A 14,445-nucleotide genomic window follows, 5' to 3' on the forward strand; every position below is an offset into this window, starting at 1 on the left:
TCATATATATATATTCACAGACCCATTCATTTTCATATTCTTTTCACATATAGGTTATCAGAGAATATTGAGTAGAGTTCTCTGTGCTATAAGGAAGGTCTCGTCTGACCATCCATTCCATAAGCAATAATGTGTATATGCCAATCACAAACTGCCAGTCCATCCCTCCACCTACCCATCCCCTTTGGTAACCATCAGTTTGTTTTTGAAATCTGTGAATCTATTTCTGTTTTGCAAATAAGTTCCTTTGAATCATTTTTTAAATTAGATCCCATATATAAGTGATATCATATGATATTTGTCTTTCTCAAATAAGTGACTAACTTATTGACCTTATTTCATCCTTTTTATGGCTGAATAATATTCCATAATGTATGTGTACCACATCTTCTTTATCCATTTCTCTGTTGATGGACATTTAGGTTGCTTCCAAGTCTTATTTATTTTAAATAGCATGGCAATGAACATCGGGATACAAGTATCTTTTTGAATTATTGTTCTTTCTGGATATATGACCAGGAGTGGGATTGCTGGATCATATGGTAGTTCTATATTCAGCTTTTTGAGGAACCACCAGACTATTTCCATAGTGGTTGTACCAATTTACATTCCCACCAACAGTGTAGGATCATTCCCTTTTCTCCAAACCCTCTCAAGCATTTATTGTTTGTATACTTTTTGATAATGTCCATTCTGGCTGTATAAGGTGGTACTTCATTATAGTTTTGACTTGCATTTCTCTAATAATTAGCAATGTCGAGCATATTTTCATGTGCCATCTGTATGTCTTATTTGGAAAAATATCTATCTAGGTCTTCTGACCATTTGTTGGTTGCGTTGTTTGTTTGTTTTTTTATATTGAGCTGCATGAGTTGTTTGCATATTTTGGAGATTAAACCTTGTCAGTCGCTTTGTTTGAAAATATTTTCTCTAAGCCTGTGGGTTGCTTTTCATTTTGTTTATGATTTCCTTTGCTATGCAAAGACTTTTAAGATTACTTAGGTCCCTTACTTTGTTTTTGTTTTTATTTTCATTACTCTAGGAGGTGGATCCAAAAAGATGTAGCTGCGATTTATGTCAGAGTGCTCTAGTTCCTCTAAGAGTCTTATGGTATATGGTCTTATATTTAGGTCTTTAATCCTTTTTGAGTTTATTTTTGTATATGGTGTTAGAGAATGTTCTAATTGCATTCTTTTACATGTAGCTGTCCAGTTTTCCCAGTACCACCTACTGAAGAGAGTGTCTCTTCTCCATTGTGTGTTCTTGCCTCCTTTGTCATAGGTGCTTGAGTTTATTTATGGGCATTCTATCCTGCTCCATTCATTTATATTTCTGTTTTGTGCCAGTATCATATTTTTATGATGACCATAACTTTTTAGCATAGTCTGAAGTAGGTAACCTGATTCCTCCAGCAATTTTTCTTTCTCAGGATTGCTTTGGCAATTCTGGGTCTTTTGTGTTTGCATAAAATTTTTTTTAAAAATTGTTCCTTTTCTGTGAAAAAAAAATACCATTGATAGTTTGATAGGGATTGCTTTGAAGCTGTAGATTGCCTTGGGTAGTATAGTCATTTTGCCAATATATAGTCATTTTGAGTTTTCCAATCCAATCTTTCTATCTGTTTGTGTCATCCTTTACTTCCTTTATCGAAAAAAATATATATAGATAGATAAATAGATGATAGATAGATAGATAGATAATGGATAGATAGATAGATAGATAGATAGATAGATAGATAGATAGATAGATAGATAGATAATCTTTCAGATTTCAGGTCTTTTGCCTCTTTAGGTAGATTTATTCCTAGGTATTCTATTCTTTTTGATGTAATGGTAAAAGGGATTGTTTCCTTAATATCACTTTCTGATTTTTCATTGTTAGAATAAAGAAATGTGAGGAATATATGTGTATTCATTTTATACCATGCAACTTGACATAATTCATTGATGAGTCCTACTGGTTTTCTGATAGCATTTTAGGATGTTCTAGGTATAGTATCGTGTCAACTGAAAACAGTGACAGTTTTACATCTTCTTTTCCAATTTGGATTCCTTTTATTTTTTTTTTCTTCTATGATTTCCATGACTAGGAATTTTGAATAAAAGTGGTAAGAGTGGACATCCTTGTCTTATTCCTTATCTTAGCAGGAATTCTTTAGCTTTTCACCATGAGAATGATATTAGCTCTGGGTTTGTCATATATGGGCTTTATTATGTTGAGGTAGGTTCCTTCTATGCCCACTTTCAAGAGGGTTTTTATCAGAAATCATTGTTGGATTTTGTCAAAAGCTTTTTCTGCATTTATTGAGATGATCATGTGGTTTTCATTCTTCAGTTTGTTAATGTGGTGCATCACACCGATTGATTTTTAGATATTGAAAAATCCTGGCATCCCTGGAATAAATCCCACTTGTTGATGGTGTATGATCTTTTTAATGTATTGTTGAATTCAGTTTGCTAGTATTTTGCTGAGAATTTGTGCATCTATGTTCATCAGTGATGTTGGCCTATAATTTTCTTTTTGTGTGTGTGATGTCTTTGTCTGGTTTTGGTATCAGGGTGATGGTGGCCTCATAGAATGAATATAGGAGTGTTCCTTCCTCTGCAATTTTTTGTAATAGTTTCAGAAGGACGGGTGTTAACTCTTCTCTAAATGTTTGATGGAATTCACCTGTAAAGCCATCTGGTCCTGAACTTTTGTTTGTTGGAAATTTTTAAATCACAATTTCAATTTCAGTACTTGTGATCAGTCTGTTCATATTTTCTATTTCTTCCTGATTTAGTTTTGGAAGATTGTGCTACTGTAGATTTCTCCTTTTGTGGCTGTTAGCAGTTGTCTTATATTTTGAAGAGCTCCTGTGCTGGGTGAACACATATATTTTCTTGGAATTATCCCTTGATCATAAGGTAGTATCCTTCTTTGTCTCTTATAATCATCTTTATTATAATGTCTGTTTTGTCTGATTAATATGTGTCTCTAGCATGTTGCTCCTTGGATTTATCCTCTAAAGAACTTTCTGAATTTCCTGAGTATTGCTATTACAGCTTTCTTTTGATTTCCATTTGCATGGAATAACTTTCTCCATTCCCTCACTTTCAGTCTGTTAGTGTCCCTGGATCTGAAGTATATTTTCTGTAGAGAGCATATATACAGGTCTTGGTTTTGTATCCATTCAGCCACTCTGTCTCTTTTGGAAAATTTAATCCATTTACATTTGAGGTAATTATCCATATATGTGTTCTTATTGCCATTTTGGTAATTTTTTAGGATTTGTTTCTGTAGGTGTTTATTTCTTCCCTTCCTCCTTTGTTATGTTCTTTTGTGGTTTGATGACTATCTTTAGTGTTGTGTTTAGATTGCTTTTTCTTTTGTGCGTGTGTTTCTATTTTAGATTTTTGGCTTGCATTTACCATGAGGTTTTGTATAGCATTGTTTTAAGTTGCTGGTCTCTTAATCGCAATGCATCTCCAGTACTCTGCATTTTTACTCTCTTCTCCTCACAGTTGCTGGCATTGATACCATATTTGTGTGTGGATTATTTCCTACCTTTACTATATGCTTGCCTTTACTGGTGAGCTTTGTCATTTATAGTCTTACTTCCAGTTATGACCTTTTCTGTTCTGCTAGAGAATTTCCTTTAGCATTTGTTGTAAAGCTGGTTTGGTAGTGCTAAATTCTCTTAGCTTTTGCTTATCTGTAGACCTTTGATTTCTCCATTGAATCTGAACAAGAGTCTTGCTGGGTAGAGTGTTCTTGGTCGTAAGTTTTCCCCTTTCATCACTTTAAATATATCCTGCCGCTCCCTTCTGGCCTGCAGAGTTTCTGCTTAAAAATCCCCTAATAACCTTATTAGGGTTCCCTTGTATTGAAGTAATTTCTTTCCCCTTATTGCTTTTCACATTTCCTCTTTGTCTTTAATTTTGGTCATTTTGATTAATATGTGTCTCTAGCATGTTGCTCCTTGGGTTTATCCTCTAAAGAACTTTCTGAATTTCCTGGAGTCAACTAGTGTTTCTTCTCCCATGTTCAGGAAGGTTTTGGCTATTATCTCTTTGAGTATTTTCTCTGGCCTTTTCTCTCTCTGTCTTCTCCTTCTGGCACCCCTATAATATTGATGAGTTTAATGTTGTCCCAAAGGTCTTTTAGATTGTCCACATAACTTTTCATCCTTTTTTTCTTTCTCTGTTTCATGATAGTAACTTCCACCAATCTTCTTCCAGCTCACTTATTCATTCTTCTGCCTCGTGTATTCTGTTATTGATTCCTTTTAGTGTATTTTTCACTTTAATTGTATTATTATAATATTCATCTCTAATTTTTCTTTAAATGTTATAGCTCTTTGTTAAACATTTCTTGTAATGTCTTCTTCTGTGCCTCCATGTTTTTCCCCCAGACCATGGATCATCTTTTATTACTCTGAATTCTTTTTCAGATAGGTTCCTTATCTCCACATCACTTAGTTGTTCTTCTGGGGTTTTGTCGTGATCCTTCATCTGGAACATGTTTCTCTGGTATCTTATTTTGTCTAACTTTCTGTGTTGATGGTCCCCTTTCTGCAAATTGCACGGCTGTACCCCCTCTTGATGCTGGTGTCTACCCCTGGTGATTAAGTTTGACTAAGGGGTTCATGCAAGCTTTCTGGTGGGAAGGACTAGTACCTGCCCACTGATGGGTGTAGCTGAGTCTTCTCCTTATGGCAGGCAAGGCCATGTAAAGTGGTGTGTTTAGAGGTGGTTGTGTGCACTGGAGAACTTTAGGCAGGCTATCTGCTGATGAGTGCAACTGTGTTCCCACCCTCTTGGTTATTTGGCCTAAGGTGTTCAAGCACTGGAGCCTGCAGGCTGTTTGGTGGGACCAGGTCACATTGATGATTATTCCCTGAGGCTTATGCCATCAGTGTTCTTGTCCCCATACTGAGCCAAAGACAACCCTCCCATCCCCAGGAGACCCTCCAAGATGCACAGTTAGGTCTAGCCCAGATTCCTATGGTATCCCTGATTTTCCCTGGGATTCAGAGCACATGAAACCTTCTTTGCACCCTACAAGAGTGGAGTCTCTGTTTCCCCGAGTCCTGGGGAGCTCCTTCACCCAAGACCCAAAGCCAAATTGTCTGGGAGCTCCTCCTTCTGATGCCAGAACCCCATGCTGGGGAATCTGATGTGGGGCTCAGAATTCTCACTCCTGTGAGATAACCTCTGTGATACAGTTATTTTTCAGTTTGTTTGTCACCCACCTGGTGAGTATGGGATTTGCTTATATCACAAAAGTGCCCCTCTCCCCATCTCATTCTAGCTTCTTCTTTGTCTTTGGGTGTAGAAAATCTTTTTTGGTATTTCCCAGTCTTTTTGTCAATGGTTGTGCAGCAGTTAGTTGTGATTTTGGTGTTTTCATAAGAGGAGATAAGCTTGAGTCCTTCTACTCCACCATCTTCTCTCTATCTCCTATGTACTATTTATTATATCTATTCATTTACACACAGGGACCTCTACTTCCACACCTGTTGGACCTGTCACCTGCACCCCTAGCTCCCAGCTCCCAGTCCTGGCTCAGAGTGTACTTGTGGGTAGCTAGGGTTTGTGTGACCACATGGGCAGGGTAGTTAACAAGTATTTTTATATCAATAACCTCATTTGATCCTTTCAACACAACTGGGAAATAGTTAGAACATCTATTATTAACACAATTATGAGGATTAACAGTAAAATCTTTGCTTTAAGTATTTCTTTATCTCTCAAATCTATGTGAGAAACTATTAACAATTGTTCAATCCAGTTGGAGGATAGACTCCTTCAAAAGCCTGTATGCAAATATCCACATCAGCTTAATTTGTATTATCTAAGAACTAAAAACAATCCAAATGTCCATCAACAGAGCAATTGATAAATAAGTTGTTTTATGTTCTTACCATAGACTACTACTCAGCAAAGGAAAAAATTCTACACAACAACATAGATTCTTCCCAAAATAATTATGTTGAGTGAGAGATGCCAAAAAAAAAAAGAAGTGGGTATAATTCCATTTGCATTTAACTCTAGATAATGCAAACTTGTCTACAGTGATAGAAATCAGATCAGTGGTTGCTTGGGAAGGGAAAGGCAGAAAGAGATGAGAGGGGAGGGTTACAAAGTGGTGTAGGTAAAACTTTTGAGGTAATAAATTTGATTGTGGTGATGGTTTCACAGGTGTTTGCTATCAGATTGTACACCCACAACATGTGCAGTTTGTTTTATGACAATTATGCTTCAACAAAATTGATTTGTAAAATTAATAGGACTAGGGTCTTAGCCCAGGAATGGTGGCCTTTCTTCAGGGCTTCATGGGTTGCAAACTATTGCTGAAAGCAAGCAAGAGGTAATCCCTGAATGAATGTCTAGTTAGTACAGAAGGAAGAGTGCCTCCCACAGAGCAACCTCAGTTAGATAGTCACAGATTCTCCACTGCCTCCACAGAAAGAAAGACCAGAGTCCATTTCAGTCATCACATCAAAAGATAAAACTTAGATGAATTCATGGTATAGGCAGAAAGAACAGCAACACAAACCACATCATGTGTGTCTTTGTTAACAACTATCCTTTGAAACATAAAATGAGAAAACTGAATATATCTTCTAAGCTACATTCATGTATATGACCAGAGAAGTTCAAAATGTGTTTGTCAGTCTGGTGACCAAATATCCTTTTTTTCTGGCACAAACAGGTAGTGGTATGTCAAAATGAGCCCAGGCTTATGGTTGTGCTGGCCAGAGTTTGAATCCTGACTCTGCCACTTTCCAGCTCACAATCTTCCCCCTCTCTGCATCTTCCCTTGTATATAAAATGCATATTGCATTGTTGAAAAGATTAAATAAAGATGCCTATAAACTGCCTGCAACAGACCACTCTGTAAACAGGAAACAGGTGTTTGTTTTTCCTGCAAACCTGTTCCATGGTGAATTGTACATTCCCTTAAGGCTTCCTGATTAAACCAATTCAAAAAACAATCAGTCAACAAAACTCCAGTTCCAGGGTCCAGTCACAGACAAATTACTTTCAGGAAAAAACTAATCATTTAATGCCTTTCAGGGGATGAGAAATCTATTTATAAAATACTTAAAAAATAAAACTCTTTGGCACTACACAACCAAGAACCTAAGATGTATAGGCTATATTTGCACCCTGTGTAGAAGGAATTATAAAGAAGTCAAAGAGTTTAAGAAGAAGACAAAAAGTACTAATAATCTTTGAATTGAGGCTCAAATCCTAATGAGAAACATCATATACTGTTTACTTCCTTGGATCTGTGTGGTTCTCAAAATTTCTGTTCAAATTGCCATCCAATGGCACTTTATATATTTCCTTCAATCCTCTGGGATACCATGAAAAAAAAATCTCTCTTTTGTATATGAATAGATTTATTGAATGTCTCAATAAATTTCATGAAAATTCTTTCTCTTTTGCATGTTCCCATTGTGCTCAATGAAATGAAGACCAAAGAAAGAAAAAGATGGGTAATTTGAACTTTTTTTTAGTGTTTTGAAATATGGTACATTTTCCTCCATACATTTATTTGCTATTCTTTTACAGATTATTTTTACACATAAAATCTGGGCTAACCCAGACTTTTTACTGGTATTTTATGTAAATGGGAGTCATTGATCAGTTGCTCCTTAGAAGAAAAGAACTTTTGAATCAAAATCACTAGGTGAGATAAGCAGGTAAAACTTTAATCAGCTGAACTGTGTTCTATAAAACTCAAAAGTGTTTCAAAAGAAATACATTAAAACACATATCTGTGTTGCAAGCATGTTTTAACAATGTCTTAAACGTCATTTGCGATGGGAAGTTGGCTGAATGCACACTCATACATGCAACTAGTCTTAGTCTGAACTAAAGCAGAGAAACATTTGCTCCTTGGATCCAAGGTCAGTATGAATGGGGAAAGGGCCCACTGTACCTTGGAGAGCTCAGTAATAGGAATCCAGCTTCAGCTCCTGTAATTGACTGGAAATAAACAGCTATAGACACTGAGTGATTGTGTGGTCAAAGAAATGCCAAGAATACACATTATCTGTTCCTGTGGCCTTTAAAATATTTTTGTGTCCCTCCGTGTAGATTAATGGCATAAACTAAAAGGTGAAACCTGATCCTAGAGGACAGATCTAGAGAAAATCCTATTTCATTTTTACATGCAGAAAGGTGCTGGATCAATAAATAAAATTATAAATGCAGTTAATCCTGAACCACTTCCCTTTCGCTTTTCTCCCATCTCCCTTCTAAGATGTTATTGTAAAAGCAACTTGAGGGAAGAGATTATGTTGGTTTTTTTGGTTGTTATTTTTTGTCTTTTTTGTCTTTTCTAGAGCTGTACCCGCAGCATATGGAGGTTCCCAGGCTAGGGGTCTAATTGGAACTGTAACCACTGGCCTATGCCACAGCCATAGCAATGCCAGATCCGAGCCGCATCTGCAACCTATACCACATCTCACGGCAACGCCAGATCCTTAACCCACTGAGCAAGGCCAGGGATCGAACCCGCAACCTCATGGTTCCTAATTGGGTTTGCTAACCACTGAGCCACGACAGGAACTCCAAGTTTTATTTTTTTTAATTAAAAAATACTTCTTGAAAAAAGTAGAAAAGAAAAAGCCTTGAGAACTGAAGTTCTGGCTTGATTACAACATGAGAATACTATTGTCTCACTGCTATAGCCTACATTTCTGTTTCATGAACCTTCCTAAAGGAGGCTATTTGTAGAAAAAACAAAGATAATTCATTCTTCTTGCTGATTAGCACTTACAAGACCACCAAAAACACCAGCAGCTCATGACAATTAACACTTTTTCACAGAGACCTAAAGTAAAAAAATTTGTGGTCAGTTCATCTAGTTACTAGTACCCTCTTCATGCTGGATTTATCTGCCAGGTTGACATTCTATTTCAGAGCTAAAATATATGTCAAAGCTTTTTCACCTTTCAAATTTCTGAGAAATAATGAAATTAGTTTCAAGTGTGATATTTTTAAAGAGTCCATCAGGAAAGAGATTGGAGCTGTCCTGGAGTTTGTAGCCAGATAGGGACGCCCTTTACAAGGCGTATCACAATGGCTTTGGGTGTGACATGTCCTCTGTTGTCTACAGCTCACGCTCTACAGAGATGCAACTTACAGCCATCTTTAAGAGAGACAAGGCAGAAACAAAACATCCTGCAGGTGACCTCCTGTCTTTTGATTCCAACAAAATTGAAAGTGAAGGAGACCTTCGTGGAACAATGGAGGAGGGCAGGCAAACAGAAATCTACCCCACGGCTTTAGACCTCAGAAAGCTGATCAGCAGAGCACTTGAGGAAGACCAGTCCTTGGATTTGGGGACTATTCAGTTCACTGATGGTCAGTGATGATTTCATAGGTCTGAACTTATCCTCATTCTGACAGAGATGAGGAGGTGTGACTGTCTCAAGGTCACAGTCACTTTAACCATGAGTAGATCATCTCTGTGACAGGCGCATCATGTATGGTATCATTTCAGTCTTTCCTCAGTGCCTCCTGGGTCTCATTTGATGAGTCTTTCATGACTACTTCACACCAAAAATAGCTCTAGGGGAGCCAAGGTTTTCAATTCAGTCCCACTCAACCACTGTCATCCAGGGGAGCCCCAGTGGAGAGAACAAACCAGGGAGAGTTCTGTTCCCCAGCACAGGCCAGATTCCCTCATCTAGTACAATGATCCGGGCCCAGAAGGAAAAAGATGGCACATTCAAATCAGGATAATTTGAGAAGAGTTTGATAAAAGGACTATTTACAGAGATTTCCCTAATCTTCAAAGGCTCAGGGCAGTTCCCTGGGGCTAGAAGTAGCAAGGCCCCAATACTACCTCCAGGCTGGAAAGGTTGAGTGGTGAGCTAAGCCGTCCCAGGACAAGGAGCAAGGAACCGTGGATATAGTCCATATAATCAACCTCCTGGGGAAGGGGTAGTGCAGGGAAAAGAGAGTGGACCTAAGGAAATCAACAGGTAATCACGCTCACTCAGGATCCTCAGAGGGGGCCTGGAGGAACTCCGGAGCCTAGAAATTTTGAGTGCACCCAGTACTCTTAACATAAATGATGGGCACTGGAAATGCCATTTTAGTATGACATGGCAGGAAACTGTCATTCTCTGTCAGTTCTGTTTCTGTAGTTCAGATAGTCAAACTCAACTCTGGGAAACTTTACAAAAGTCCCTTGGGACGAGATGCAGGGTAGTAAGAATGTCAGTAGACATTAAAATCCTCCTAGTTCTTTTTGAATTTCTAGGCCAGGGATATTCTGTGAATTTCACACTCATCTCTGAGACCATCTGGTCCTCTGCGTTGGTCTCTTGATTGAAATGCAAAGGTGCAGTAACCTGAGAACTGGGCTTCAGGCTGGAAGTAGGACCCACAAGGACCCACAAACAGTCCATGGTTCCAGCATTTATTCTAGCTATTTCTTTGTCAGCTTAATACTATTTTTATCCCCACTAGCCCAGCCAATCCTGCTGCCTTTCATGTACAATGAAACCAAACACCCTAAAAACCCACTTTCATAGCTGTTCTTATAACAGACATACAAGATGCACCCCTTCCATCTATCTTCCAGTATATCAATCAGATCAACAACCACTGGTTTTCCCGATGCTGATTTCTGGGTGATTGGTCGTACCACTTCTTAAGAACCAATTACTGCCATGTTTTCCAACCCTCGCTGTGTTACTGACCCAACCACAAAAGGAAAAAAAGAAAATGAGAGAAACAGTCAATCCTTGTGATTTTTTCACCCACAGAAATTGTTGAGTCACTGGCAGGCCTCGATCCTGACACCCAGTCAGTGCTGCCCACACTCCTTGCTGACATCACAAAGGTGAGCATTCTGTCCTTCTGTCCGTCAAATAGGAGCAAAGCCTCAAAACTTTCCATTGGGAAAAAATGAGCTTAAGGACTGAACAGAGTAGAATTCCCTCTGCAATGCTAAATATTCTTCTCTGTGTTATACAGGCAGAACAAGCTTACCCCCTTCCAGTGTCTATAGTAATAAAATAAAATACCACTTGCATTTCAAATATCCTTAAATTCAAAGTTTTCTTCAACATAGAGCTTTGTTTTAATTAAAGTTAGGAATTGCTGATTTTGATCAAATTCATGTTCATGAACTGAAAAGAATATTTAAAGCAGAATATATTATTTAACTTTGACTTTCTGGAATAAATATAAGCATAAAGATAATTTATAAGTTTGCTCTCAAGTCTTAAGGTTTTATCCATATATTTATTTATAGTGGGTTGTAAGTATAAATTAATGTCTTAGAAAGCACATAATGAATTCCGTAATAATTTTTGAGTTTTATTTTCTTTTTATACCCACACTCATGGGATATGGAAGTTCCTGGGCTAGGGATCTAATCAAAGCTGAAGGCCTACCCAGCCACAGCAACACAGGATCTGAGCCACATCTGCAAACTACATCACAGATTGTGGCAACACCAGATCCTTAGCCCACTGAGCAAGGTCAGGGATTAAACCCACATCCTCATGGGCACTATGTCAGGTTCTTAACTTGATTAGTCACAATGGGAAACCCTGTATTTTATTTAAATCTCTGTCCAGTTACACTAAAAGTTGTCATTGCAGTGTTCATAAATGGAAATGCTAAGCTCTGTTCCCTTTATATTTGTTTGTTTGTTTGTTTGTTTGTTTGTTTAGGGCCACACCTGTAGCATGTGGAAATTCCTGGGCTAGGGGTTGAATTGGAGCTGCAGCTGCCAGCCTACACCACAATGATAGCAGCACAGGATCTGAGCCTCGTCTGCAACCTACACCACAGCTCAACCCGGATCCTCAATCCACTGAGTGAGGCCAGGGATCGAACCTGCATCCTCTTGGATACTAGTCAGATTCATTACTGCCGAGCCACATCGGGAACTCCTTTTCCTTTTTTTTTTTTTTTGTCTTTTTGAGGGCTGCATCTGCGGCATATGGTGGTTCCCAGGTTAGGGGTCCAATCGGAGCTGTTGCTGCCAGCCTAGCCAGAGCCACAGCAATGCCAGATCCAAGCCGCGTCTGCAACCTACACTACAGCTCATGGCAATGCCATTTCCTTAACCCAGTGAGCGAGGCCAGGGATCGAATCTGCAACCTCATGGTTCCTAGTCAGATTCATTTCTACTGTGCCATGATGGGAACTCCCCTTTTCCCTGTTTAAATTGAAGAATTCATAAATTCAAAAATGAGGAGTTCCCGTCGTGGCACAGTGGAAATGAATCCAACTAGGAACCATGAAGTGGGTTCGATTCCTGGCCTCATTCAGGGGGTTAAGGGTCTGGCGTCACCGTGAGCTGTGGTGTAGGTCACAGACTCAGCTCAGATCCTGAGTTGCTCTGGCTGTGGTGTAGGCTGGCGGCTACAGCTCCGATTAGACCCCTAGCCTGGGAACCTCCATATGCCACAGATGCGGCCTTAAAAACACCAAAATAAAATAAAATAAAATAAAATAAAATAAAATAAAATAAAATAAAATAAAATAAATTCAAAAATGATTGACATGTTTCAAAGATTTTTATTAGTTAACCCTACACAAGTAGACTTGGTTAGCCAAGGAGACAATATATCATGTTTTATTACTGTGTCAACATGAATTTTCATTTCAGGACAGTTTCTATATCAGAACCCATAGTAGATTCAAGTCAACTACAAGATGATTTGCTTAAATTTAAATGAAAAGATACAGAGGATATCTCTTTTCATAACAGAGAAATGTCCCTTGTCAACATCCGCTTTTCTAAATTCACCCTTCAGGATGCTACTCTGAGTCCAGAACGTCCCCTTGGTCAACCTTGGCTGGAGACAGTGGACAGAGCAGGATACATTTTATCTGGTGAGTTGTTTCCCGCAGAGTCTATGTTGGATGACAACATCCTCTTTGAGGATTCTGCCTATGGCACTACCTCAAAGACCAATGGTAAAGTCATCTTTAACCCAGGAGGGGGTTGGCTCCCACCAGCAGTTCCAACAGAAGAGCCATCCACTGAACCACCTTCTAAAAATGAGGTCACTCTCAGCATCCTTCCCTCAGCTCTCACCTTCAGTCCCACCGAGAGCACCAATAGCCCTTTCGTGATGGATCTGGACACCAAACCAGCTTCTGATGAAGCTGAAACCAAAGCAGCATCAACTGCTGCCCACACAGAACAGCCATCCCTACTGGGCTTCAAACCTGAGAGTCTTTCAAGACAAGGTAAGTCCTAAAGCCCAGGTCCACAATCTATATGGCAACAGAGGACTGGGCCCTTGCAATTCCATTTGATTTACTTCTACTGTCTCTTCTGCTCTCTGTGCTTCTTTAATGTCAATTAGCACATGTCTAATTGATAAATAAGGATGACAGTAAACATTGAAATCCTCCTGGTTCACTTATAAATTTTCAAAAATGTTTAACTTTGAGACAGTATGTTCAAACTTTCTCACAGTTAAAGAGAAATCTTTGTCCATGTATGAAGGCTTTGGGGGGGGATAAAAAGAGTCTTCTGCAGAAGAGACTTTTTTTAGTGCAAGAGGTAGCTGATATAGTGGCCTCAGGAATATCTGTGTTCCCACTTTATACAGCTCCCTGGTGAAACTGTAACTGAAAATGTCTACAAGGAAGCATGAAGCCCAGGATATAATGCTGATAAAGATGCACTTTGACTCTAAGTGCAAATGCCAGTGTAGATTTGTTGCGGCTGATGTTAATAGGTTTTTTACTGTTTTTGTTAGGGCTCTCTCTACAACATTCTATGAATTTTGAGTGGTCTACTTCATTCCTATTTTCCCCATAAACCTCATGTGACATTAGTCTGCAGTTTTATTGAATACAAGGTTTTTTACAAAACCATATATGGCATGATAGCAAAACCACCTATACAGTTGATATTTGGTTTATGTGATTACCAGTGAATAAAATGTTAACCACATGATACAGTCATCTATTTCTGCATTACAAAGTATGCCTAAAGTTAGTGCCTTAAAACCGCAACCATTTATTTTGCCCATAAATCTGGAATTTGGGCAGGGATCAGGAGGGACCGTTCTGCCCCACATTGTGTCAGCTCAAGTATCTCACTCAGCTGGTGTTGAAGCTCTTTTGTAGAGAGTGTTTACTCATATGACTGAAAAATCAGTGCCCAAACCAGAACTTCTGGCTGGGGGCATCATATCTTATCTAGGGAGCCTCTCCAAGGGGCTGCTTGAGCTTCCTCTCAGCATGGCAGCTGGGTTCAACGAGTCATCATCACAAGAGGAAAAAGTGGAAGGTACCAATCTCTTCAGGACCCAGAAACAGTGTCGCTTCCACATATAATGACTAAGCAGCATATAGTCCATCTTGATGAATGAGGAAGGAACAGAGACCTTATCTCTTTTTTTTAATTCAAGTATAATTGATTTACAATGTGGTGTTAATTTCTGCTACATGGCAAAGTGAT

At 38.8% G+C, this 14,445-nt stretch overlaps 1 protein-coding gene across 4 annotated transcripts in view; it reads left to right on the top strand.

The window, feature by feature from the left end:
- IMPG1 (interphotoreceptor matrix proteoglycan 1) overlaps nucleotides 1-14,445 on the top strand; it is a 148,860-nt gene that overhangs the window by 47,532 nt on the left and 86,883 nt on the right. For all 4 annotated transcript variants that reach the window (XM_047763585.1, XM_047763592.1, XM_047763599.1 and 1 more), the window contains 4 exons: nucleotides 7,466-7,486; nucleotides 9,115-9,362; nucleotides 10,775-10,851; nucleotides 12,782-12,860. In XM_047763585.1, coding sequence (XP_047619541.1) covers nucleotides 7,466-7,486; nucleotides 9,115-9,362; nucleotides 10,775-10,851; nucleotides 12,782-12,860 — 425 coding nt within the window. The remainder of the gene's footprint in view (nucleotides 1-7,465; nucleotides 7,487-9,114; nucleotides 9,363-10,774; nucleotides 10,852-12,781; nucleotides 12,861-14,445) is intronic.

Source organism: Phacochoerus africanus, chromosome 2 (genome assembly GCF_016906955.1).
Source record: "Phacochoerus africanus isolate WHEZ1 chromosome 2, ROS_Pafr_v1, whole genome shotgun sequence".
NCBI lineage: Eukaryota > Metazoa > Chordata > Mammalia > Artiodactyla > Suidae > Phacochoerus > Phacochoerus africanus.